Source organism: Zootoca vivipara, chromosome 16, assembly GCF_965207765.1.
Source record: "Zootoca vivipara chromosome 16, rZooViv2.hap1.1, whole genome shotgun sequence".
NCBI lineage: Eukaryota > Metazoa > Chordata > Lepidosauria > Squamata > Lacertidae > Zootoca > Zootoca vivipara.
Genome location: NC_142599.1, coordinates 7873073 through 7900889, shown reverse-complemented (window position 1 = coordinate 7900889; position 27817 = coordinate 7873073). Strand labels below are relative to the sequence as shown.

At 48.2% G+C, this 27817-nt stretch overlaps 1 protein-coding gene across 4 annotated transcripts in view; it reads right to left on the bottom strand.

Annotated features, from left to right (window-relative positions):
* ADGRD1 (adhesion G protein-coupled receptor D1) overlaps positions 1-12761 on the bottom strand; it is a 255643-nt gene extending 242882 nt beyond the window's left edge. For 2 of the 4 annotated variants that reach the window (XM_088659079.1, XM_088659080.1), the window contains exons 1-2: positions 11997-12518; positions 11843-11879 (exon numbers count right to left, since the gene is read on the bottom strand). In XM_088659079.1, coding sequence (XP_088515205.1) covers positions 11843-11879; positions 11997-12050 — 91 coding nt within the window. In that variant the 5' untranslated portion in view covers positions 12051-12518. Of the gene's footprint in view, positions 1-11842; positions 11880-11996 lie in introns of all 4 variants that reach the window. The other 2 variants (XM_035097840.3, XM_035097838.3) reach the window with 2 other exon arrangements.
* Positions 12762-27817: the final 15056 nt, after the last annotated feature.

Genomic DNA, 27817 nt, shown 5'->3' with positions numbered 1-27817 from the left:
AAATAGATAAAAACCAATTAAAAGCTAATTATAGAGATGAGAACAGTTTTAAAAAGGCAACATCAATAACGCATATAAAATCAATTCAAATCCATTGCAGGTACCAGTTCGGATTACTGAGCAAACCAAAAATATCTACTCAGAAGGCGTTGAAAGAGGAAAGTCTTCAAAGGATTGGGAAAAGATAGTAAATTGGCATCTGTCTGAAATGAGGCAGACAGTGCAGCGTAGTGGTTAGAATATTGCAGTAGGGCCTGGGAGATCGGGGTTCAAATCCCCACCCAGCCATGAAGTCATTGCTTTTCAGCATAATCAACCTCACGGGGTTGTTGTGGAGTTCAAATGGCAAGGGGCAGGCCTGTGTTAGCCACCTTGAGACACTTGGGGGAAAGGTGAAGTATAAATTAACAATACAGTACTGATATGCAATGGGAAGGAGTTTCAAAAGGTAGGTGCTGCCACACAATGTATTTATGTTTGTTTGTTTCATTCAGTGAGTCTACTCTGAGTAAGTCTAGCACTGCATGCAATCCCGGGGGGGGGGGGTTAGATGTGGAAGAATCGCCTCAATCTGCAAAGAAACATCTGGAATAGCAAACATGTAACAATTCCACCATTCTGCGCACACATACACACGCAGAGAGAGAACATCTGTGGGTTTTTGTTTTCTGCTTTCTGCTTCCTACCAACAAACAAATAAGCCCCACAGCTAATCAGGAATGTTGAGTTTCCTTAAGTACTTTATTCAGCTGCAGGTGGCCATATGTGCTGAGATCGAAGAGCGCAAGCTAACAAAGAACAAGCCCTCCAAGGGCTCTTGCTTCCCAGTGACAATATAGTTGCAGAATACCAACGTAAGAAGAGTCTGAATCAGGCCAGGGGCCTTCGACGAAAGACCCTTGCTTCCGTCTTATTCATTCTACCTCTCACTTAATACAAGAACTAACAGGGATGATCTGGGGTAAACCGAGCCTCCCCCTATTGTTCCCTTTAGCCTATCCTGTATTCCCTCATGCACTCGAGGGTTTTATTCTTTTTCTTCTCCTTTTATACAAAAGAGAGTCCTCTTCCAGCGCAAGCGTGGCCAGGTACCTTTTTAAAGTTCAGGGCTATATCTGAGACTATCCCTTGTGTCCACAGTATAGGGAGTTCTGCCTCTAGAAACCCCTTTCTGTAAAAAAAGCTTGCCCTGAGGTAACTTTATGACACCCTGGGTCTGTCTGCCTGGCTCGCCCTCTTGGTGCACCCCAAAAATACAAACTAACTGCTCCCCTCTCGAAGGAACTGTTGTCCTCCTTTTTAATAGATGTCCTCCTGAATGAACTTTTTAATAGATGTCCTCCTGAATGAGTTTTCATGTACCTTGGCTGGAAAAATAACACAGACGATTTTCTAACACTGGAAATTTTATTGCTCAAGAACGTAATGGTCGCTTTAAGGTTTCCTTTGTACAAGCTGAGTTTCAACAGTCATAACTTTGTTACTCGTGTACTAGATAACCTGTTGACTACCTAGCCTAAACCTACTCTCCTAGAGCTTCATTTCAACCACCCTCACACTCCCGCTCCCCAGCACCCTCTCAACTGACAAAAACGGTTGTCCCTTCTCTTTAAACATTCAGCCATTCCCCTCCCCTCATGGAATGTCCAGTCAGTCGACACGGAGTCTGAGTTAACCCTTGGTGGGTCGGGTTGATAAGGCTATACCAAACAGCGTAAAAACGTCACAGGGCCCATCTAGTCCAGCATCCCGTTGCCAGAGTGCCCAACCAGCTGCCCATGGGAAGCCCACAAGTAGGAAATGAGTACAAAAGCACGCTCTCTGTTTGAGATTCCTAGCAACTGGCATTCAGAGCCATATTGCCTCTGGCAACGGACATAAGCCCATCATGGCTAGTAGGCCTTGGTTGGTACTCCCATGCAGGAGGATGAAATGATGGTTCAGGTGGCCCCGTGTGGGGGAGAAGGCATAGATGAAGGCAGGGATTGCTGTCCATATAGCACAGGAAGACATTTTAAAGTGTTGGCCCTAGCAAGCAGGGAGGGTGCTCACTTGGGACCCACTTCAGGCAGCCCGACGCCTTGGGTCAGTTCTGCTCAGACAACGTCCCCTCCTAGAAGGCTGTCACACATTCAGCCGCAGCCAAAGCACTTTGTGAGCTGGGGGGGGGGCGTGGATTCCAATTCTACAGCATCTTCCTGCAAGTGACTAGGCCTGGGCGATGTTGAAAGGGAGGAGCAAGCTGCTTCATCCCTGGCCCCACAAGGTGCGGGGGGGAAATCACCACAGTTTGGAGCTAAGACAGTTTAACCCTGATGCCTCGCAGCACCGGGGGCAAGGCAGCTAGCTCCTCCTGCCCTTCTTTGCTGAGGAGCCACCTGCCTGCACAGGCAGCAGAGGGAGGAACAAGCTACATTGGCCCCGGCCGATGTAACTTGTTCTTCCCTCAGCAGTATGAGGGCCAGAGTGTAATGGCGGTTTCACCTGGTGGTATATTGCAGGTGAAACCGCTACTGTTCCTGAGTCCCTTCTGCCACCAGCACCTGGCTGCATCTGGTTTCTCCTTCAGCACGCTGGGCACTGGTGGCAGAGGGACTCAGGAGTGGTGGCATTTTCACCCACTATATACTGCCGGGTGAAACCGCCATCGCGCTCTGTCCCTCATACCAGTCCTTGGCTTAGCTGCCAAGTATCCCATTTTTCGTGGGAAACCCCCAGATTTTAATCCGTTTCCCGCTGTTCTCCCGAATGCAGAAAAATCCCGGAAATCTCCCAGATTTACCTGCCAGGGAGCCTCCATTTTGGGTGCCGCTCTTCCCATGTGTGGGTACCGGAAATCAGGCAGAGCGGCACCGGAAGTCGCTTCTACGCATGCCCGGCGGCCATCTTGGTCGTGGCTGCATGGCGGTGGCCACCACCAAGATGGCCGCCGCCATGCGGCCACCACCAAGATGGCCACCGGGCATGCGTAGAAGTGACCTCCGGTGCCGCTCTGCCCGATTTCCGGTGCCCACACATGGGAAGAGCAGCCCCGGAAGTTGCTTCTACGCAACTTCCGGTGCCGCACCGCTGCTGATCCCGCATTTTTCAGCAGGAGACTTGGCAGGTATGGTCCTTGGTGAAGTATCGATACACCACCCAGGCTTATTGCTGACCCAAGCATTTGATGTCGACCTTGACATTATCAGTTGTGAGGGTATGCAACTGTTTTCAAAAGTTCTGGGGTGTTCTTAATGTTCTGAAATGTTTTTAGCTTATTTTAATTTTATTGTTTTAACAGTGGGGATTTTCGCTGCCACAGAGACGAAGAATGGGTTAGAAATTCAATAAGCAGCAATAACAGTGATAAACATCTCATACTTGATGTGGAAATATGGAAAACGGAACGTAAGATCAGACAAATGAGAAACTGAAACGGACAAACTCATCTATCCTAAACTGTGGCCCATCCACATCATGTGGAAGGAGTGCAACCCTGAAAAATGGATTTTATGAGAGTTAGCTGGCACAACTGAATGATGGAATTTGATTTAATACTTTGTTCTGCAGCGTAAGCATTCAAGCCACACAATTGTTAAATCAACAAGTCTATTTGAAACCCTGTGCCTGGTTTTTTCTTTTTCTTTTTTTAAGTCAAAGCAATACAAATGAAATATTCAGCTTGAAACACTGCCTGTGAAGAATCAGGAAGGATGAGCAGACCCAGCGCTAAAGAAACAGACTGTTGCTGACTAATATCCCTATATAATCTGGAAACAGAATCTCTCTTATGAAAGAATAGAGGTGCATCTATTCCAATTGCATATTTTGTTTGCATGCCCTGGCAATCTCCCAGGTCCCTGGAGGAGAGCAAGGGGGGGGGGGGAAGGCATGCAAGTGTTGAGGGATGTGGGGGGGCGGGGTGGGGGGAAGTAAGCAAGTTGTGAAGTTTCATGACTTGCAGCCCATGATCCCGCGATAAACACATTGTCCAAACATTCCAGAAACCTTGTAAAAATTCAGATAACCACTTAACATAAAACAGAAGCCATTTTTCATGGGCGTTTCGAACCTGGCCCCTGTGCCTCATAAATGGCAGAGCCTATGGGGCAGTGAAAGATGGAGGGTGGGATCCCTGTCTCTCTTTGTCTCCCCAATGCCCCCTACCCTCCTTTCTCCAGCAAGATGGGCCCAGGAGGGAGGTGGTTTGCTTCCCTCGCTATAGGATTGGATGGCAGTTGGTTACATAACTGTGAGAAAGTAAATAAATATCACATCCATGCCATGCTTTTAAAGCATATGGGTGCTCCCAAATAGTCCTGGGATCTGTAGCATGTTAAGGGTGTCAGGAACTATAGAACTGTGAGGGGAAACTACAGCTCCCAGGATTCTTGGCAGGAAGCCATGTGCTTTAAGGCCACATCTGCACAATACATTTGAAGCACTATCGTGCAGTTATTAACAGTTACATCTCCCTCCCAAGAATCCTGGGAACTGTAGTTTGTTAACGGAGCTGAGAGTTCCCCTCTGAGCTGAATACTGGATCCAAAGACCCCATTGTGGACTTCACTAGCAGAAGCGACGGCAGTCAAAAAATTAAATATGGAAAGGGATTGGGTGACATATAGAACAATAGTGGAAGGGAAAAAAGAGGAGTTAAAATTGAAAAAATATGAGGAAATTAGAGAACATGTATCAGATTGGGTCCAGTATTTCCAAATACACCAAAGATTCATAGTAGACAAAAAAAAATAGGAATTGCGGAGGAAACATCGAAATTTGAAAAAGCATTTATACAGAGTAAAGGGAAACAGGGCCGGCTCTAGGGGTAGTCTGGGTGGCGCGGGGCGCCAGGGCGCCGACCCGGTAGGGGGTCCTGCACGGCAGAGCCGCATGGAAACCATGCTGCGCGCTGCGCCCACCCACCAGCCGCGGCAAGAAACAGAGCGGGGCGGGGGCGCTGGAGCAATCTCCGCACCACGGTGCCCGGGCGCCCGACATGCTTGAGACGGCCCTGAAGGGAAACACACCTCACAATTGTATGACATTTTGTTAGAATGGGAGCTGAAGGAGGAGGAAACAAAGTCAACGATGGTGAGATGGGCACAAGACCTGGGACCCAACATCTTAATGGAACAATGGGGAAAACTTTGGCAAGTAGATATTAAATTCACGGCCTGTTATAATATTAAAGAAAACATTCTCAAAATGATGTATAGATGGCACACAACACCTGAAAATCTGGCAAAAATGTGTAAGAACAGATCCCCCATATGCTGGAGGTGTGAGAAAGAAAATGGTTCTTATATGCATATAAGGAGGTTGGTGCATTTTGCAATATACGAAGAATTAAAGAAATTATAAAAATGTACTTTAAAAAAAGCCAGAGGTATTTCTACTAAGTATACGGCCCCCCAAAAAATAGGAAGATCAAAGAAAACATTGTTTATGTATGGAGTAACAGCAGGAAGAATTTGGATAGCGAGAAACTGGAAAAACAAAACAATACCCAATATAGCAGATTGGCAGACTTTAATGGTGGAATATATGCAGCTGGCAAAAACAACAGGTAGAATGAGAGGTCAGGTGAAACAAGAAGTCAACAAGGAATGGGGAGTATTTAAGAAATATTTAAGAAACAATAACATAAAAGAAACCCCTTTGGCAGAGCTAGACTGAACCTTGTATATTACAAATGTTTATATATATGAATAAGTGAAAATTAAAAAGTAATATGTATATAAAACTGTGCGAAAATATCTAAATAACAGTCAAAATACAGCAAGTCTAATTGGAAGTCATTTTAAAATTAAGATAATAGAATATAAGTTTGAAAAGTGATAGAAAAATTGGTTTTATGTTCATTGTTTGTTGTGTATTGTTTGTTGTCAGATTGCATAATTTATGTTTGTATGTACTATACGTGTTTGTTTGTTGGAAATTTGTCTTATAATTTTTAAATAATAAAGATATAATTTTAAAGAGAGAGAGTTCCCCTCAGAGCTACAGTTCCAGGAATTCCCTAGAAAGAAGGATTGGTGGTTAAACTACTCTAGGAACTGAAGCTCTGTGAGAGGAACAGGGGTCTCCTAACAATTCTCAGCACCCTTAAAAAAAAAACACCATTCTCAGGATTCTTCTCAAGAATCCATAACTGTTTAAAGTGGGGTGATACTGCTTCAAATGTATAGTGTAGGTGGGACCAAAGTCAAGGATACCACTGGGATCGGAGACTAAACATGCTCCTTTGCTTTTGGAGACCCCAAACCCTATGGAGATAGTAGGACAGGCTCATGCCGCTGCCACCACAAACGCACACCAAGCCTTTTCATTTTTACCCAAAAGAAGAGAATGGGAGCCATTGAGAATCAAGTCTGCTTCAGGATCCAAGTTTTTTTAAAAAAAAATACAGTTAGACTCAACTGGCTTTTATGGGTGTCAGGAAATATCACCTGATCCACTCTGGCATATCACTGCAAAGAGACGTCTTCAGCTCGTTTGCAAATACAACCTGCACTTGTTGCATTATAACAATCCCTATAATGTCCCTTGAACAATGATATCGCAATGTCATTTTGAAGAAGCATTTGCGGGGGCTGGTGGCTTCCACTGAGAGAAGTGGAGTGGAAACCAAGCCTTACAAGGAATCCTTGAGGGAGCTGGGTATGTTTAGGCTGGAGAAGAGGAGACTGAGAGGTGATGTGACAACCATCTTCAAATACCTGAAGGGCTGTCACATGGAGGATGAAGCAAGCTTGTTTTCTGCTGCCTCAGAGGGCAAGGCCCAAACCAGTGGATTCAAATTACAAGAAAGGAGATTCCAACAGAACATTAGGGAAAACTTCCCAGTGGTAAGAGCTATTTGACAATGAAACAGACAACCTCAGAAGGTGATGGACTTTCCTTCTTTGGAGGCTTTTAAAGAGAGGTTGAGTGGCCATCTGTCAGGGGTTCTTTAACTGTGATTCCTGCATTACAGGGGGGTTGGTGTCCCTTCCAACTTTGCAATTTTATGAGTCTAAGTTCCACTCGCTGTCATTTTGAAAAGAGAGAAGGAAAGGAATGCTGTCACTGTTGTAGCAAATCAATAAGGCCCCTCAAGGCCCACACACACACACATTACCATTAACTCCCTTCAAATTTGTCACATACAAATTAGGAGGCATTTTCTTACAGTGATCCCGAGCCATGTCCTGGGATCATGCTAATAATGAAATGTGCTGATGGTGGCATGGGCACTAGCCAATACATACCCAACACAAACTTTTTAAAAGAAAAACAGAAAGAAAATCAATAGAATTGAGCTGCCTAGTGATTGGAACAGCAGCGATATTAAACCACCTTTTACCGTTCTTTTTTAAAAAAAATTACATTTCCTTTCAACGAGAAGGAACTTGCAGCAATCAGGAGAAAAGTAGCCCATTCAGGAAAGGCCTTATGGAATGTACATTTTTTAAAGGACCATTTGAAAGGCAAAGGCACTCCTTTCTTCACTGATCCCCCCCCATTCTCCTAAGGGATTCAACCACTCTACATTTTAAGCCTTCCATTTAAGGACCATCCTTCAGCCCATTAATTTTGAAGTAGGAGTAAAGAAAGAGTAAGTATGGAGCAGGATTAAAGCAGCAGCAACTGAGTCAACCTCTTCTCTTTCTTTGCAGGATAATACATCCTGAAGAAATACAGTTGTTAATTAAAAGAAAGAAAGAAAAAAGAAATGTGCATCAAAGCTCCTGTGGAGACTCTGAAAAGATTTGCATCAGGAAACAGCCTAATGCTTGGCCTGGATTTTCCAAGTCTATAAAACATGTGGCACTTACAGTATCCACCCCAGCCACAAAAAGCAGATGTTATTTGCGTGAACAGATCTGGAGAGGTTTTTAACAGTGAGCTGCAAACCAGCCACTTGTTCTGAGGCTGAGCTTCAGAGCAACCATAATTGCAGCAGAGCGAGGAGCAAGTTTTCGGCATCGCTGAAACCGCAACCGAGATCATTGCAAGTGGGATTGTGCGTACGGTTCTCAGTTCATTAAGGAACCTGCTCACTGGGGCAAGATGGAGCAGAGCTCTACCACTATCTTTTTTTTCCTGCACCCCAAAATCCACAGCTCTACCTCAGTGGTCCTATGCCCCCCAATCGTATTCATAAATTTATAATTCAAGAAAGTCTCTCAAGTCTTTTCTGTCCCTCCTTTCTGTTGCCCAATCACAGCCAATCACAAACATCACTATGGCCAGCAGGTCTCACTCTTCACCTGCCTCTGGGGTGGGGAGAGCTGGAACCACAAGAGGAAGAGCCTCAGCTTAACCTATCTCACAGGTACTATCTCACAGGTATCTCACAATTGTACTACAGTGGAACCTCGTGTTATGGATCCGTTCCGGAGGCCCGTCCGTAAGACGGAACTGACACAAGCCAAAGTGCCGCGTCTGCACAGGCACACGGTGCGATTTAGCGCTTCTGCGCATGCGCAAGCGGCAAAACCAGGAAGTAACCCATTCAGGTACTTCCAGGTTGCCGCGGGACGCAACACGAAAACACGTAACCTGAAGTGGACACAACTTGAGGTATGACTGTACTGCTTAAGTGTCTACAGCACCAGGTCCAGGGGTCAGCAGCCACCGCGGCTGCCAGATCCAAAGTCAGATGCTTTAAATCTCTGGCGGGGCAGGAAAGAAGGCAGCCATTGCTTCTCCTTCCTGCTCCTTCCACAGATGCTGTCATCCAGCCCACCGCTCAGCTTTCTGCAACTGATCAAGGGCTCCAGGTGTGCCCCACAGGGAGCGGGAGCAAGAAATGGATGGCAGAACCTGCAAAGGAGATTCTAAGATATAGAAATGTCCTTCAGCTCTAAGTTTGTCAGGCTTAGTTCTGTTTGCGACTGTGTTGTGCGTAGAATGTTTTCATATTTTTTAAAGCAAGTTTCTAATCCTCGTGGCTGCGATAATATAGATTATTAACTGCCCTATGAAATCTCAGAAGGGTACCTGATTAAGATTTATAGCATTGGTGTCAGGATGAGCAAAGATGTTGGTTTCTCACATTTCCTCATTTTTCCAATCTTAAGCTCAGCCCTTCACGTGTCCACATCCCTTTCAATTTTCTTAATTAAGAAAGCCATCATGGAAATCCATCGGCATTTTAGTGTGCACTTCTCCTTAGGTACGCATTTAAAATGCAATCTTGCCCAATCTACACATTTTTTGAAAGCAATGTTCCAGAATATATGCATCTTTTATGTCATTTTTACTAAGTTATGAACTTTCATGCACACTTTGCATTTTGCACACATTATTTGGCTGGAGAACCACATTGCAAAATTGAGAAAAGTGCCATTTCCAAAGGACGGCTGTGTTTTCAGTTGCCGTGTTCCCTCGCAAACTGCAGATTAGGTAGGTGTGCCTTTGAATGGAAACGCCGTGCAAGGTTTTGACTGCTAGATTGCCTGTTTCATAACCATTACTTGAGGCATTTGAGCAAAAATCTGCATAGCACCTCTGTTAATGTAAAATTTGTTGAAATATTTATCACAGTTTGCTTTATGGGAACCATTAAGCATCTGGTTGCAGGATATTTCTGGACACATCAGAAGGGAACTGTAATAATCACTCGAAACTGTTCCTTGTATGAGAGCTGGGTATGGGTTGGGAAACATTGCCCTAGATCAGAATATTGCATCGGTGGATAAAATAAGGAAATGTCACTTTGTGTTACATGCATACACACAAACACACAGAGAGAATATTTCCTTACATTAGCCTAAGAAGTTCAGAAACATAGCCTTATGCCAAGCCAGCCCACCCAACAGTATTGTCTACACTGGGGTGGGCAGAAGCTAGATCTACTTGGGATCTACTCACAGATCTCTCTGGATAATTTGCAGTAGATCAGCAAGGCTTTCTGCCTCCCAGCTGCTTCAGTAATTGCAGCAACAAAACCATATCCCCACAACTAAGTTATAACTGAAAACAATATTCTAGGCTCAGAGAGAAACTGTGTCCTTTCATTCCCTCTCTATGTCTCTTGCACTTGGCTGTGGTTCTAATAAACAACAAATCTGATCAGATAAGACTGAAGTCTACCCGACTCTGGTCTGCAATGACTAACAGACTGTCTCCGGGAGTCTCAGATAATGGCATTTCCCAGCCCTACCTGGAGATGCTGGCAATTGAACCTAGGACCTTGCACGTGCATTTCTCCAAATTTTGCATGCAGCTCTCCAGCCAAGCAATGTGCACAAGGGTAAAGTGTGCGTAAAACAGCATATACAGCAGCATACCCCAAAAAAGCATTATACCAGGAGAACTATGCTTTGAGGGAAATGTTCTCGTTAAGCAAAATTTCATATTAATATGTGAATATTAGGAGAAATTTGCACTAAGATGCTGAGGAATTTTCATGGGGACTTAAAAAAAATTGCAAACAGAAGTGGGAATATGGGAAATGGAACTGAAATGCACAGATTCACACATCCCTAATTGCAGATCCATCTGTCTCAAAGAGCAAAACTACATTTTTTCCTGGCTGTGTCACTGGAGGGGTGTTTGGGTTTTAAAGAAATGAAATGTGGCATCATTGGGTGAGAACTGATGCTTTGAACAGAGTGATACAATAGGGGGTTGTTTAATCCTCCTCCCCCCCTTCCCATTTCTGTATCCAAATAATTGCTCTCTGCCCCAATGCTGCTATTGGAGGAAATGCAGTCGTTTTAATGGTACCTCACCAGACTCATGTTCTGGCTGTTGTTGAACAAATGCATCTAAATGGATTTGGGGGGATCTGTCCCAAGACTTTTTGCAGCTGCACTGTACTTCTTGTCCCCCCCCCCATTTGTTACATTTTTATGAAGGGGCCAGCAGACATGGCCCCTTTGCTTTCATAGATTTATTTTAAACTACATTCCTATAATTCCTAATGGCTGGAGGTTTTGGGTGGTTTGAAAAATATATTTAAGTCTTACAACAACTTGAGAGGTGGATTAGGTTGACATGCTCATGAGACGGGGCCTTCTCAGTGGTCTCTCCAGAACTGTGGAACTCTCTTTCCATTGATTTGTGCCTCGCCCCCGCCAGTACATGCATTTAGACAAGAGTTGAAGACTTTCCTCTTCAATGCTGCCTTCAACTGAGAATGCAATCTGGTTAGCTTAAGCTTCTTAAAGTGTTCTGTATGTTTGCTAACATGGCTATTTCACGTTAACATGTTTCCTCCCTCTTGTTTGTATGATGCTTTGTGAGGGCCCAGGCCTTAAAAAGTGACTAAAATTCAACCTTGAATAAATAAAGAGTGACTAGCTCAATAGTTCCCAATGGGTTTCATGGATTAGTAGGAATTCGAACCCAGATCTCCAGCACTTAATAACTGGTCCTTATAATCTCAGGAGTGTGTTCATGATCCAAAAAACTGTGCCTAAAGGAGCATAACCTCTCACATTGCTTACTAGTTTATTGGTACCCGAACAATACTGATACCCTAGGCAATCTGTTCCCATTTTGTTGCACCATGAGGCCAGATCTCTACATTTGCTGTGCCTTGGGAATCTTAAGGTGCAAGCAAATCAGGGTAGTTTAGGTATTTTCTTCTTGTGTTTTGTTTAACATACACCATGCTCTACTTGATTGGAAATGTTTTACAATTATGAAAATAAGAGCAAGTGCTGATTTTACATGCTTTTAATTTCATGATTATACTGCTTTGATCTATCCCGAGATCTTAGGTTGAAGGGCAGAGAAGAGAGATAGCTCGAGGCTATAACAAGCAAGCCTACGCAAACAGAAGCCATCAGCCAACAAATAGCGGTGTTGTGGCAATTACAAAGATTATAATAATTTCAAACCAGCAAAAAAAACAAATGTTCCTTACCTGGGTGTTTGCGTAGCCAGGTATGGTTTCCATACACCTGCATGTTAAAGAAAACGAAATAGATTTATATGAATATGGCACAAGGAAGCAAAAGTGTCAAAGAAAAAGGGGGGAGGTGGAGGGCGAATCTGTCAATTCCATGGGGGTCCTTTACCTGAAATAAAATCAGCAGAGAGAGGCAACACAACAGGGACAACAAATTCTCCATAGTTCCCGTGCTGGAAGTGAAAACCAAAGCAAACTCTCCAGTGAGTTGTCCTCAGTTCACAGTGCACAAACTCTGCACAAGTTTGTATTCTTTTCGAAGGGGCATTTTCCAGGAAGGATCAAAGAAGATAATCCGTTCACAGGAGAAGAGGTGATCCCTTGCCGATGCCCGACAACAAATGCTTTTTTTTCCCCTTTGAAGGTGGAATACTTCATTGGCCGGTAAATTAAATTCCAAGGAACTGAGCAAAGATGAATAGTTTAAGTGAAATCGGTACCATCCCGTGGAAAGAATCTGGAAAGTTACACATGCAGATTCCTGCCCATAGATCTTATTCCCAAGCGTCGTTTTCTGCCTTCCACTCCCTTTTTTAGAAATATCTAGTTTCTGTCTGAAGCCAGGGGGTGAGGACTGGGCTGATCAATAATGAAGGAGATCCATTCTGATTATCCACCAGTTCTTCCTCTTTCCCATAGGAACTGGGCTGGACTGAGTTGCTCTCTTCCCGTACAGACTGGGTGGCTGAAGTTTACACCTCCATCCCACTCCTCTTTGGGTGGAGAGAAAGTCAAAATGATGTCATGCTTTCTGCTCAAACTTTGTCCCATTTGGGTACTCTGTTTCTATATCGCATTACCAGCCAGCCTCCTTTGCTGGGTCCTAACACCGGCCAGTCAGAAGGGAAGGGGGAGTCGCTGGAAGGGGAGGTAGCTCAAAAAAGAAAAAAGAAAAAGTTAAACAAATGCCATGTGAGAAGTAAAAAGCGAGTGCAAATAATAATTTAAATCTGTGTGAGCCACAATTTAGGTTTCTGTGTGTGAGAGAGATAGGAAACAGGAGCTTTTGTTAGAATGCTATGCAAGCTTAATAGGGATGAGCAAATCTGTCAGTTGTTCTCCATTTCTCATTCTTCCTATCTTAAGTTCTTCTTTCCATATCAGTTTGGGGTTTTTTCCAGTCCTCACAAAAATTCAGCAGAACTTTAGTGCCCATTTTTCTTAACAGACACATTTTTGTGTGCAATTTTGTCAAATATGCACACATTTGGCAAAGCAATTTCTCCTAATATAATGCATTTTTGCATTCTGTTTTCACTAATATATGCATTTTGACGCACCTTTTATCCCAATATATGCACTTCTGTAGACATTACTTGGCTGGACAACAGCACTGCAAAATTCAGAGAAGGGAGAAGTTTGAAGAATAGCTGGGTTTCCATTCATGTACTGCAGATTACATAGATAAGCCCTTAAATGCAAAGTGAATGAAACTTCTCCCGCATCCCTCCTTGGAAGTAAGCACTGTTGAGCTCAACGAGACACATTTCTTAGAAAACATGCAGGAAGCCAGCCATAAATCCTCCAACTGCTTACTATCCACCAGGGACAGTCCCCATTTCACGGTACCTGCTCCTGAAACACTCTCCCAGTTTCATTTGAATTTTGCATCTTTAAAAACCCTGTTAGCATGCACACACATTATCAGGGCTGGGGAATTCGGGAGCCAGCAGCTCTGGGTCAGTTGAGGGCAAAAGAGTGACCAGGATCAGAGAAGCCAGAAACTAGGAGCAGAGAACAAGCCAGGACAAAACAGAACACTGGAAGCCGCCCTATCCTTTGCCTGACGCCTGGTCCATCTGGCTCAATCTTATCTACTTGGCCTGGCAGTGACTTTCCAGGATATCAGGCAGGTCACTCTCCCATCGGTACTTGGAGTTGCCAGGGTTTGAACATGGGCTGTTCTGCCCACAAAGCAGATGCTGTACCACTGACGCATAGCCCACCCCCTGACACAAAGCTGCCCTTCTCACAGTAGGGCTTCCATATTTTCAAGAACAAAAAAATGGGCACATTTTCCAGGACACATTTGTAGGTAGACTGGGGGCGGGGGGGTGACGAAGAAAAATAGTAGCTATAGTGTTTGGGCAGTCAAAGATAAAAGGTGCATTCAAATATTTAACAATGGTAATTAAAAATGAGAATGGCATTTGTTGTTGTTTAGTCGTGTCCGACTATTCGTGACCCCATGGACCAGAGCACGCCAGGCACTCCTGTCTTCCACTGGCTCCCGCAGTTTGGTCAGATTCATGTTAGTGGCTTCAAGAACACTGTCCAGCCATCTCGTCCTCTGTCGTCCCCTTCTCCTTGTGCCCTCAATCTTTCCCAGCATCAGGGTCTTTTCCAGGGAGTCTTCTCTTCTCATGAGGTGGCCAAAGTATTGGAGCCTCAGCTTCAGGATCTGTCCTTCCAGTGAGCACTCAGGGCTGATTTCCTTCAGAAGGGATAGGTTTGACCTTCTTGCAGTCCGTGGGACTCTCAAGAGTCTCCTCCAGCACCATAATTCAAAAGCATCCATTCTTCGGTGATCAGCCTTCCTTATGGTCCAGCTCTCACTTCCATACATCACTACTGGGAAAACCATGGCTTTAACTATACCAGGGGCCAGCAAACAAACCTTGTGGGGGGCCGGACTATATTTTGGGGAAAAAATATGAATGAATTCCTATGCCCCACAAATAACCCAGAGATGCATTTAAATTAAAGGACACATTCTACTCATGTAAAAACATGCTGATTCCCAGACTGTCCGCGGGCCGGATTTAGAAGGCGATTGGGCCATATCTGGCCCCCGGACCTTAGTTTGGGGACCCCTGAACTATACAGACCTTGTCAGTAAGGTGATGACTCTGCTTTTTAAGATGCTGTCTAGGTTTGTCATCACTTTTCTCCCAAGAGTGACATACCCTCCAACATGGAGCACCTCCCCCCACTATCCTGTGTCTAGGTCGCTCACCCCCTCCCTGCTGCTAACCCCTTCCTCGCCCACCTGCCCACCCCCTCCTTCCCTCCCCTCTCTTACCTTTGCTGTCATCAGCCTCCTGCTCATGAGTAATAATAATAATAATAATAATAATTTTATTATTTATACCCTGCCCATCTGACTGGGTTTCCCCAATCACTCTGGGCAGTTTACAACATTTCTAAAAACACTGATCCTTAAAAACTTCCCTAAACAGGGCTACCATCAGGTGTCTTCTAAAAGTCAGATAGTTCTTTATTTCCTTGACATCTGAAGGGGCAGTGTGCCACAGGAAGCTGCCTCTCCAGATGATGTGAGGTTCGCCCTACCCCTGTGCACAGATCATGCCGCCCCATCCCCATGTGCGGGTTGCCCCCCCCCGCCCCCCACTGCTCCAGGTGCCGGAGCATCTAGCTACGCCCCTGCTGGAAAGGAGTTTGTTTAACTTTAATCTCTGGTTTGATAGTAAAACTGAATTACTGTGTCACAAAATGATACATGTCCTAAAAAGTGTTGACCGACATGAACAGTTTGGAAAGCTCTGTTCTACACAGACTGGTAGTGACATGCAGAGGTTTTAGACAGGGATCTCTGCTAGCCCTACCCAGAGATGCCGGGGATGGAACCTGGGACCAGCCACATGCAAACCAGAAGCTACAGCCCTTCCAGTAAACAGAGGAGTAGTAATATTTATTTATATCCTGCCCTCCCCGGCCAAACTGGGCTCAGGGCAGCTGACATCAAAATATATAATACATTAAAACATAAAATCCAGCAATCGACTGAAATGCAGATTAAAATCAGATTAAAATCAGAATAAATCAGAATAAACCAGATGGCAACACAACAGCGTTGTGGTTGTGGGTGGAGTTCTCTGGGGAGAAGGACTGGTTATTAAACCACTCTGGGAATTGTGGCTCTGTGAGCGGGGAAGAGGATGTCCTAACAACTCTCAGCACCTTCAAACTACAACTCCCATGATTCCCGGGGGAAGCCTTGACTGTACACAGTGATATATCTGTTTTTAATGTGTAGTGCTGATGAGACCTAAAACAATAAAAAATTCAGCAGAAAACCAAACACAAGCCTGAACCTGAACAACAGCACTCTTCCTGTCCGTGGGCTTTTTCCCAGTGTTGGCTCTGACCCCCTACACACACACACACACACACACACACACACACACACACACACAGCACACCTCCCCTTTCCTTTCTGACAGCAACCTACAACTCAGTGCTGACCATACCTGGGGGGAAACAGTCTGGCAAAACGTAGCAGCAGAAAACCGAATAGCAGCTATTAGGTAAACACAGCAAACCTGTGCATGAATATATATATGCATGCACACACATTAAAGCAAACAACACAGAGAAGTTTGCTCGTGACGCAAAATAGCATGTAAAATTGTGTACATGTTGCCCTTGGCAAATTTTCTCGAGGACTTTCAAATGTGCAAGAAAACGGTGCAGAAAACGGTGCAGAAATGTGGCAAAAACTGGACTGGCTATTGCAAAAAAAATGAAAAACAGAGTAAAACGGAAATTGTCGGATCTGCCCCTCTGCAGCTAGAAGGGTGTTACAAACCACTGCACTCATTACCTGTTGAGAAAAATGTCTTTGGGGAGGGGGACATCTTGGGCAGAGAGCCATTCCCCACTTACAATTTCCCTGTTTTAAATGGCTCATCCCGGTTGCTCCCCCTCCCCACATGTTCAAGCGCAGAGGGTGGGGTTAAGCGCTGGCACTATTAGCTCTACTTCACTCAAAATGAACCCCTCCCCTTTGAAACAGAACAGCCTAGGGGCCTGACTATGCCCCTCTGCTACCTGTATTTGTACAAAGCATGTGCTTAAACCCTTGATTAAATTACTAAGAAGAACCCTTTCAGAGTAAAATTAAAAATAAATCCATACACTCCACCAAGCTCCATAGCTGCCAAGTTTTCGCTTTTCTCGCGAGGAAGCCTATTCAGCATAAGGGAAAATCCCTGTAAAAAAGGGATAACTTGGCCGCTATGCCAAGCTCTGGTCAGGCTGCCTCAGTCGTTGATTGTCCAACTGCTCCATCATCAGGAGGGGAAAAAGAACTGCAGCTTAAGGAAGGAGGAGAAAAAGCACAACGGAAAGTTGTGCTTTATTTTGTTTTCAATTGGTGGAAGGAAGGAGGCCTCTTAAGGAAAACCAGAAGCATGCAGAGAAACAGCAAAGGGGGGGGGGAGGAGGAAGCTAAACAGCAGTGCTGAAGGAGCTGGCGGCAAGCTAGATCCCAGAGATGATCTAAGCCACAGTAATATATATGTTGTACCGTGTTTCTCATATTTTAAGGCATCCCCAAAAAATAAGCCATGACAGGATTTCTAAGGGTTGGTGAAAAATAAGACATACCCCGAAAATAAGCCATGTCGTGTAGCCCCGACCGAGCGAGAGGCGAAGGCGCGGGACCCAGCAGGAGCTCCCTGCCTGCTTCCCCGAGCCGTCGCGCATCGGGGGACAGAGCCGAAGATCGGCGGGCGCTCCTTGCTGGGCTTGACAAGCCCGGCAAACAGCGCCCGCCGATCTTCGGACCTGTGCTGTGTGACAGGCAGGGGTGGGGGGAAGCGGAGATCGTTCTCCGCTCTCCCCCCACCCCCGCCTGTCACCGAAGATCGGCGGGCGCTGTTTGCTGGGCTTGACAAGCCCGGCAAACAGCGCCCGCCGATCTTCGGACCTGTCCTGTGTGACAGGCGGGGGTGGGGGGGAAGCGGAGATCGTTCTCCGCTCTCCCCCCACCCCCGCCTGTCACCAAAGATCGGCGGGCGCTCCTTGCTGGGCTTGACAAGCCCGGCAAACAGCGCCCGCCGATCTTCGGACCTGTCCTGTGTGACAGGCGGGGGTGGGGGGGGAAGCGGAGATCGTGCTCCGCTCTCCCCCCACCCCCGCCTGTCACCAAAGATCGGCGGGCGCTGTTTGCTAGGCTTGTCAAGCCCAGCAAGGAGCGCCCGCCGATCTTTGGTGACAGGCGGGGGTGGGGGGAGAGCGGAGATCGTTCTCCGCTCTCCCCCCACCCCCGCCTGTCACCGAAGATCGGCGGGCGCTGTTTGCTGGGCTTGACAAGCCCGGCAAACAGCGCCCGCCGATCTTCGGACCTGTCCTGTGTGACAGGCGGGGGTGGGGGGGAAGCGGAGATCGTTCTCCGCTCTCCCCCCACCCCCGCCTGTCACCAAAGATCGGCGGGCGCTCCTAGCTGGGCTTGACAAGCCCGGCAAACAGCGCCCGCCGACCTGTGCTGTGTGACAGGCGGGGGTGGGGGGGAAGCGGAGATCGTTCTCCGCTCTCCGCCCACCCCCGCCTGTCACCGAAGATCGGCGGGCGCTGTTTGCTGGGCTTGACAAGCCCGGCAAACAGCGCCCGCCGACCTGTGCTGTGTGACAGGCGGGGGTGGGGGGGAAGCGGAGATCGTTCTCCGCTCTCCGCCCACCCCCGCCTGTCACCGAAGATCGGCGGGCGCTGTTTGCTGGGCTTGACAAGCCCGGCAAACAGCGCCCGCCGATCTTCGGACCTGTCCTGTGTGACAGGCGGGGGTGGGGGGGAAGCGGAGATCGTTCTCCGCTCTCTCCCCACCCCCGCCTGTCACGGAAGATCGGCGGGCGCTGTTTGCTGGGCTTGACAAGCCCGGCAAACAGCGCCCGCCGATCTTTGGACCTGTCCTGTGTGACAGGCGGGGGTGGGGGGGAAGCGGAGATCGTTCTCCGCTCTCCCCCCACCCCCGCCTGTCACCAAAGATCGGCGGGCGCTGTTTGCTAGGCTTGACAAGCCCGGCAAACAGCGCCCGCCGACCTGTGCTGTGTGACAGGCGGGGGTGGGGGAGAAGCGGAGATCGTTCTCCGCTCTCCCCCCACCCCCGCCTGTCACCGAAGATCGGCGGGCGCTGTTTGCTGGGCTTGACAAGCCCGGCAAACAGCGCCCGCCGACCTGTGCTGTGTGACAGGCGGGGGTGGGGGAGAAGCGGAGATCGTTCTCCGCTCTCCCCCCACCCCCGCCTGTCACCAAAGATCGGCGGGCGCTCCTTGCTGGGCTTGACAAGCCCGGCAAACAGCGCCCGCCGATCTTCGGACCTGTCCTGTGTGACAGGCGGGGGTGGGGGGGAAGCGGAGATCGTTCTCCGCTCTCCCCCCACCCCCGCCTGTCACCGAAGATCGGCGGGCGCTGTTTGCTGGGCTTGACAAGCCCGGCAAACAGCGCCCGCCGACCTGTGCTGTGTGACAGGCGGGGGTGGGGGAGAAGCGGAGATCGTTCTCCGCTCTCCCCCCACCCCCGCCTGTCACCAAAGATCGGCGGGCGCTCCTTGCTGGGCTTGACAAGCCCGGCAAACAGCGCCCGCCGATCTTCGGACCTGTCCTGTGTGACAGGCGGGGGTGGGGGGGAAGCGGAGATCGTGCTCCGCTCTCCCCCCACCCCCGCCTGTCACCGAAGATCGGCGGGCGCTGTTTGCTGGGCTTGACAAGCCCGGCAAACAGCGCCCGCCGACCTGTGCTGTGTGACAGGCGGGGGTGGGGGAGAAGCGGAGATCGTGCTCCGCTCTCCCCCCACCCCCGCCTGTCACCGAGGATCGGCGGGCGCTGTTTGCTGGGCTTGACAAGCCCGGCAAACAGCGCCCGCCGACCTGTGCTGTGTGACAGGCGGGGGTGGGGGAGAAGCGGAGATCGTTCTCCGCTCTCCCCCCATCCCCGCCTGTCACCGAAGATCGGCGGGCGCTGTTTGCTGGGCTTGACAAGCCCGGCAAACAGCGCCCGCCGACCTGTGCTGTGTGACAGGCGGGGGTGGGGGAGAAGCGGAGATCGTTCTCCGCTCTCCCCCCATCCCCGCCTGTCACCGAAGATCGGCGGGCGCTCCTAGCTGGGCTTGACAAGCCCGGCAAACAGCGCCCGCCGATCTTCGGACCTGTGCTGTGTGACAGGCGGGGGTGGGGGTGGGAAGCGGAGATCGTGCTCCGCTCTCCCCCCACCCCCGCCTGTCACCAAAGATCGGCGGGCGCTGTTTGCTGGGCTTGACAAGCCCGGCAAACAGCGCCCGCCGACCTGTGCTGTGTGACAGGCGGGGGTGGGGGAGAAGCGGAGATCGTTCTCCGCTCTCCCCCCATCCCCGCCTGTCACCGAAGATCGGCGGGCGCTGTTTGCTGGGCTTGACAAGCCCGGCAAACAGCGCCCGCCGACCTGTGCTGTGTGACAGGCGGGGGTGGGGGAGAAGCGGAGATCGTTCTCCGCTCCCCCCCATCCCCGCCTGTCACCGAAGATCGGCGGGCGCTGTTTGCTGGGCTTGACAAGCCCGGCAAACAGCGCCCGCCGACCTGTGCTGTGTGACAGGCGGGGGTGGGGGAGAAGCGGAGATCGTTCTCCGCTCTCCCCCCATCCCCGCCTGTCACCGAAGGTCGGCGGGCGCTCCTAGCTGGGCTTGACAAGCCCGGCAAACAGCGCCCGCCGATCTTCGGACCTGTCCTGTGTGACAGGCGGGGGTGGGGGGGAAGCGGAGATCGTTCTCAGCTCTCCGCCCACCCCCGCCTGTCACCGAAGATCGGCGGGCGCTGTTTGCTGGGCTTGACAAGCCCGGCAAACAGCGCCCGCGTGCACTTTATTAAAAAATAAGACATCCCTCAAAAATAAGCCATGTCGTGTTTTTTTGAAGAAAAAATTAATATAAGACATGACTTATAATATGAGAAACACGGTATGTTTCTCTCAACCGGCCCTACCATCAGACACAGCAAGGCGATTGCTTCAGGCAATTGCCTGCTGGGATCCAGAGGCAGCAGGTCCCACCACTTTGCCCACCTGCCACCACCGCCAAAGTGAGGAGAAGCAGCAGCAGTGACATAGCGTGGAGGGGCTGGGGGAACATGACACATTTTTTGATGGGGCGCAACCAGGTACAACCAGGCGCCCCCACAACTGGCTCCCTCTTCGGAGCCTGGCTCCACTACATGAGGGAGCTGCAGAGACAGCTTCCTTGGGTGATGGCCCAACGCCGCCAGCTGCAGCTCCACCCCTAGGTCAACCCTGACCCTGGAGGCAGAGAGTCGGTGCCCCCTTCCCTGGTCTTCTCCTTGCCTGGGCTGCAGTGTGCTTCTTTGTGCCTGACTGCAGCTCTGCTCCCGGGTCACGTCTGACCCAGGGGCGAAGAGGAGGAGGAGGGTCGGGGCAGCTGCCCTGCCCCTCTCCTGGACTGTGGCATGCGAGTGCAACCCCATGCCACTTTGCAAGATGAGTCACACCCCACACCCCACCCCAGGCAGCCTTAGCATTGGCTTTGCCACTGAGTGCCTGCAGCGTGCCCGAGCCATGCGTCTCTCCTGGGAGTGACACAGTGGCTTGGGTGCCTGCAGGCTCCACACTGCCCCAAACGGTCCACCCACTGCCTCCCCCTCAGCTGTAGGGTGGCTGAGTGAAAGGAGGCAGGGAGACTCCTCGGAGGCCCTGTGGAGCATCTTGCCCCGGCTCGCCCAGCCCCTGCGTGCGACTGGCCCCGCCCCTGGGCACAGGGCATGCATGCTGCCCCAGGAGCCCAATCGGCTTGCTCTGCCGCTGCTGGCAAGCTCTCACTGCTGCCATTGGTTCTCCTCACTTCTCTGGGGATGGAAGGGATGGGACATGCCTGCAGTGTCGCTGGAGTTCTGCAGGTGGCTCTCACCCCCACTGCCTCCACAGAAGGGAGGAGGAGGAGAAGAAGCAGAACCCCGGCTTTGGCAGCGGGTGGAGGTGGCAACTTCCTGTTTCGCCTCCGGTGGCAAAATGAGATGGGCCGCCTCTGGGTCGGAGCGTTAATTCTGCATAGACTTTTTTAAAAGGAATTCTCAATCTGCTGTTGAAATGCTGAGAACTGAACTTAAGACTGGAAAAACGAGAAACAGAGAAAATTGGTCCAATTTGCCTATCCCAAATGATTGCACCCTTTGTGTTTGCTAACTCTTCCTTGTCCCGGCTCTTCCCTGGCCTAGAAGCCCACCACGACACTTTGCAGCTCTTTGAGTGAAATATTGGCCACCTAACTCACAGCACCCTTAACATACCGCAATTGCCATGTGCAGAAGAGTCCTTAAGGCACATGACTGCCCTCAAAAAATCTAAGGAACTGACCAAGCTGCAATTCCCAGTGCCCTTAACAAGCCAGAGTGCTTGGGATTCTTCAGCGGAAGCCCTGTGCTTTTAATGCAAAGTGTAGACGTGAACTTTCTGCAAGCAAATCAGGATGCAATCTGAATAAACAGGTCATCTGGAGGAGCCCAAAAACAATTGGAAGGGCACCAGGTTGGAAAATTCTGTTCTGGACATCTTTAGCTCTAGAGCAGGCATCCCCAAACTGCAGCCCTCCAGATGTTTTGGCCTACAACTCCCATGATCCCTAGCTAGCAGGACCAGTAGTCGGGGAAGATGGGAATTGTAGTCCAAAACATCTGGAGGGCCGAAGTTTGGGGATTCCTGCTATAGAGCTTCCTCCTTGGGTTGATCACAAAATCATATTAAAACGAGAGAGAGAGAGAGAGAGAGAGAGAGAGAGAGAGAGAGAGAGAGAGAGAGAGAGAGAGAGAGAGAGAGAGATGGGTGTGAGGGAAGAAATGTTGCTTTGTATGTGTGAAGAGTCTTTTAAAAAATTAAACATATGGCTGAAGAGCTAACACAATGAAACTTGATAGCTTGGTTTCAGAACTCTATTTCACACCGGATGCCTTCCAAGAGATTTTAGCACTGTGAATGCCAGAAAATTAGCTAATTGTCATAAGCTGACAAAAGGCACACCAGGAAAAGAATGAGAACCCAAAGTGAAAAACTCTCCCTTTTTTCTGATTGCTTAAAAGGGAGGCTACAGAAAAGATGGGGGTTGTATTCCATGCCATGGCTGGAGGAGTTTGTACTGCAGATTTCTTAATACTGTTTTTATTGGAATTGCCTGCCTCTTGGTGATGCTGTCCAGGTCAGCTGAATCCACCTGTGCCGTTCACAGACCTTCAAAGGGTCCCTAGTTTCCAGGGACAGTCCTGGATTTACAGAAGCCTTCCTGGTTTCTGATTTGATCCCAGAATGTCCCACTTTTCCTTAGGATGTCCCAATTTCATTGGAGGGTATGGAGTTATGCAACCCCCAAGGCAAGGAGATAACTATACAACCTTTAGAAGACATCTGAATACTTCCCTGTACAGTATAAGGAAGCTTTTTAATGTTGAATGCTTTATTATGTTTTTAGTCACTGAAATGTCGCCAAAAGGGCAGAGAGGAGCAGAACGAGGTGTTTGCATGCTTTTTCAATCGGTTTCTATTATTATTATTATTATTATTATTATTATTATTATTAGCGATTTCACTGATGTGCACAGTGCCTCAGAATGTAACCCCCACATAAACGAATTGCTGCCTGCATTTATTTGTGTCTTTATCTTGTGAACCAGCCTGAGATTTTTTGATGAAGGGCAGTATGTAAATCTAACAAATGATAATAATTGAAATATTCTACCAACATCACAGGCGAGCTCAATATAATACAAATCCTTTGCAATTCTAGCTGTTAAGTTTCATTACAAATGACCTAATATCTTCGATGGCTTTGAAATCTAAAGGAGAATGGATAAAAAGTACTCCAAATGTATTTCTAAATAAGTAATGGAGATTATTGATGAGTAAAATACAGCTGATCCAAGTAGGAAAAAGCTCCCCCCCCAAAAAACCCCCCACACACAATTGATGTGAGTTATAGCTTTAATGTTTCATCTTCTGGCTTAAACTATGGGCCTCTGGGGAAGTTAAAATCCTTCTTGCTTTTATTTAATTTCTGTTGCTAGAATCATTCCAAAATAATAATAGCAATAATAGAAGTCAGAAGCAGAAATCATTGAATCTAGGCAGAAAAATAAGTTCCCAATCCTATGCATGTTCACGCAGAAGTAAGTCCCTCTGTGTTCATTGTGGCTTACTCTCTAATTATGTGTGCTCAGAGTTCCAGCTCCAGTCCCATGGATATCAGTCTTACTTCTGGATAAATATGTATAGCATTGGGCGACAAGCCTGAAGTCATAGATGTACAGTATATACCTGTAAGACTCACTGAACTCAGAGGGTCTACCTTTGAGTAAACCAGAGGATTAGGTGGCACATTCTGTTGTCCAGTGGAAGAGAGGCATGTTTGCACCGCCACTCAAGCTTAGGCAGATCTACTCAGAAGTAAGCTCCATTGCATTCAGTATGGCTTACTCCCAGGAAAGGGCAGTTGGACTTTTTGATTTGATTTGATTTGATTTATTATTTATACCCCGCCCATCTGGCTGGGTTCCCCTAGCCACTCTGGGTGGCTTCCAATAGAACATTAAAATGCAATAATCTATTAAACATTAAAAGCCTCCCTAAACAGGGCTGCCTTCAGGTGTCTTCTAAAAATCTGGTAGCTGTTTTTCTCTTTGACATCTGATGGGAGGGCATTCCACAGGAGAAGGCCACCACCGAGAAGGCCCTCTGCCTGGTCCCCTGGAACTTGGCTTCTTGCAACGAGGGAACTGCCAGAAGGCCCTCGGCGCTGGACCTCAGTGTCCGGGCAGAACGATGGGGGTGGAGATGCTCCTTCAGGTATACAGGACCAAGGCCTTTTAGGGCTTTAAAGGTCAGCACCAACACTTTGAATTGTGCTCGGAAACACATCAGCTTTAGCGAGAGCAGCTCGGTCTCCGCTTGCTGGGGCGGGAACACAGCTCTAACAAAAACACATCAAATAAATAAAGCAAAGTGGCTACCGGTAGTTAAGCAGTTAAGACAATGGAGCAGATATCCCTTTCAGGCAAGATTTGATAGCCATCACTTCACCCTATTGTTCTTCAGTGGGAGTTGTTAATGAGCATTCAGGGATCGCATTAAGAGTTCTATTGGCGATTTAATGAGGGTGCAGAGGATTCAATTTGACTAAGGTGGCTCTGCAAGGCTAAAAGGAAGTGAATAAGCTTTGATAGACACAGTGATGTTTATAAAAAGCAGTGGTGTTCCAGTCTGCCCCTCCTCCTGCATCTGTATAATGTAAATCAGGGGTGGCCACCTCCCAAGAGACTCTGATCTACTCACAGAGTTAAAAAATGGGAGTGATCTACCCCCTTTTGGGGGGTTCAGGTCAAAGCTGTTGAGTTTTTTTAAGGAAGGGAAGCCCTGTTTTTTGGGGTTTAGGTCAAACTTGTTGAGCTTCTTTTAGGAGGGAGGGAGGCCCATTTTTGTTTATGGCTTCAGGTCATAGTTCAGCTTTTTTTAGGGAGGAGAAAAAATTTGGGTGAGCTTTTTTTAGGGGTGCCAGTGATCTAGCAGTGATCTACTGGTTGAAATATTATGCTGATATGCAGCAACACCTCGGAGCCGTCGTGACTGCGGCCGTGCCTTGCCTTGCCCTCGCCCGCCCTGCCACCCCCTCTCGCCTGCCTGACCCTCCCGTCCTCTCCAGCCAAGCAGGATAGCCGCCGACGCTGCCAGCCCCCAGAAGCACAAGGTGGCCGCCGCTGACGCTGCTGCCACGATGTCGCCAGGCCCGCTGGCCCTGTAGCCCCACCCATGTTCCCACTTCATGGCCCCTCCCCTCCTGTGCCCTGGCCCCGCCCCTGAACGACCATGGCTCCCCCTCCCCAGTTTTGATCCTGGGTACGCCCATGTCAAGGACTCATTGCTCTGATATGGCCCTTAGGGATTCTTATTCTGAACAATCTTTGCCAGATGAGAGGGAAAATCCAGCCAAGGGGGAAATGTATTACACACACACACACACACACACACACACACACACACACACACACCTATACAAGTGGTGGTTGTTACGGTTCTTCTTCTCCGGCGATCGCTTGTAGCTCACATCATGTTTACATGTTCGATGTTCCAAGTAGCACGTTGAAATGATTGTTAATGATAAAGGCTTGATGTCGTTGGAGTTTGCTAAGGCCAATGCTAGGTTGGAAGATTTGATTTCTACCCTTACAGAATTTAGGCTTGCATGGGGAATCTTACGAAGCCAAAGGGGATATATTCTATTGTAGTTCTGATACAGAATCTGGTAAGGATTCTAGAGTTACTTCTGTAGTGCTGGGATGGGGAATCTGTGGCCTCTGGATCTTGTTCTACTCCAAATCCATTATGCTTCATAGAAAGCGATTCACAAATGAAATCAATTAATAAATAATAGCACCCACCCCTGGAATCTGACCTGGAAAGGATCAGGGGGAGATTGGGTCAGGAAGACAATAACACAGGAAGAATGGAAGACAATAGCACAAGGAAATTCAAAACAGTAACAATTTATTGTGCATTTATTCAAAATCCATTAAAAATATTTGTTTTTATTCCATGCTATTCCAGTTCTCTTTCTTCTTTTCACCAATCGGTGAAATCCCGTCTCTGCCTTCAATCAGCTCGAGACCGAGACACGTGGAGTTACACAGGGAGCAGATCATATATCCTAAGGAACGGGAAAACCCAAAATTCCATGAGATCTTTTGAGGCAAAATAATGTGAATAATTTTCAGATCTCTCTCTGTCCCCTGCCCTGCCCTGTCTTTTGCCAAAACAAAGGTAGCCACCCTGTGCCCAGACAGCAAGACCCCCCCTCTCTCGGCCTCCCTGAGGTGGTCCAAAGGAAACAAGAGCAAGGCATAAGGCCCCAGCTTGGCTGCAGAAGGAGGTCTACAAAATGCCATCCAACCATCTTAGGGACTCCACTCTGCATCTGTGTAGAGTTTACTCTGGAGCCTTTTCTTCTCCTGAAGCCATCCCATGAGGCAGCAGAGGTTTAGAATCAGAGTTCTCCTCCATGGGCTCCCATCTGGGGGGATGAGCCCCATCACGCCCTCACTTCCCTCTACGGCTTCCTCTGGATCTCATCTGCTCCATCTGCCGGAGCCTGTTCTCTGACAGAGGGGAAAGTCCCTCACTCACTGAGGGTTTGAGAGCCATTGGTTACCCTCCCCTGGTTCCCTGGCCTCTTCTCATCCTTGACTGCTCATCCTTGTCCCCCCACCCCTTGGCCTCTGTCCCCACAAGGCAGCTTCCCCCTACCTGATCTGGTCCCACAGCCACTGCATCCCTTCTGCCCCCATGAAAATATGGATAAGGAGGTCTTGCCGCCATCATTCTGTCATCTGCAAGAGAAAACAGGTAAGCAGGATGCCAGGAGTTCCTGTTTCTCTCACAGATGAAACAGGGTGATATGGAAATCGGGGTACACTGTCCAATCCTATGAGTCCAGAAATGAACAGAGAGGGGAACCATCTCCTTGGCCAAACAGGAGCCATATTTTACCAACTGTCAAAGTCCGGTCAGAAGGAAGCCAGCCCTGATATCAGGGAAGGATTAATCCTTTCTTGACCCAGACTTACCCTCGGATACGCCTCACCCCTTTGCATAAGCTGATTTCCACAATCCCCTCAGGAAACTCCTTGAAACAGCACACATAACAATACCTAGCTCAGGATGTTCGAAATGACGGCTATCACCTCCCTTTACACAAATCCCTTCCCGCCGCAGCCGAAGCGTCAACACCCCGCCCCGCTCCAGGAGAGAGATTATCGAATTCGAGACACCCTCACCAATCATGCCCCAATAAACTATGCCAGCATAAAGAAGAAATTGTTTTATACTACTTTCAGTAAGGGTTTTCTTCTGGGTACTCTTCTGAGCTGAGATTTTGTTTCCTTTAATACTTTGTTGCAAGCTGTCAAAACGTTCCTCTGAAATGTCAATGTACTTTCGCTGTTAACATGTAGCCACTCTTTTCCCTTTTACCCGTTACAATATTTATGTAACCCTTTCCTAGAACAGAATCTGAAATGTAACCCTTGATACCTTTTTCATTCAATATTGTATCTATTTGATGAAGTATTGTCACAAGCTTGAAATCTTGTACGTTGTTCTATGGACTTCCTTCATGTACCCTTCCCACCCTGACATCCCCTATACCACACTGCCATCTAGCTGGCCGCGAACAAAT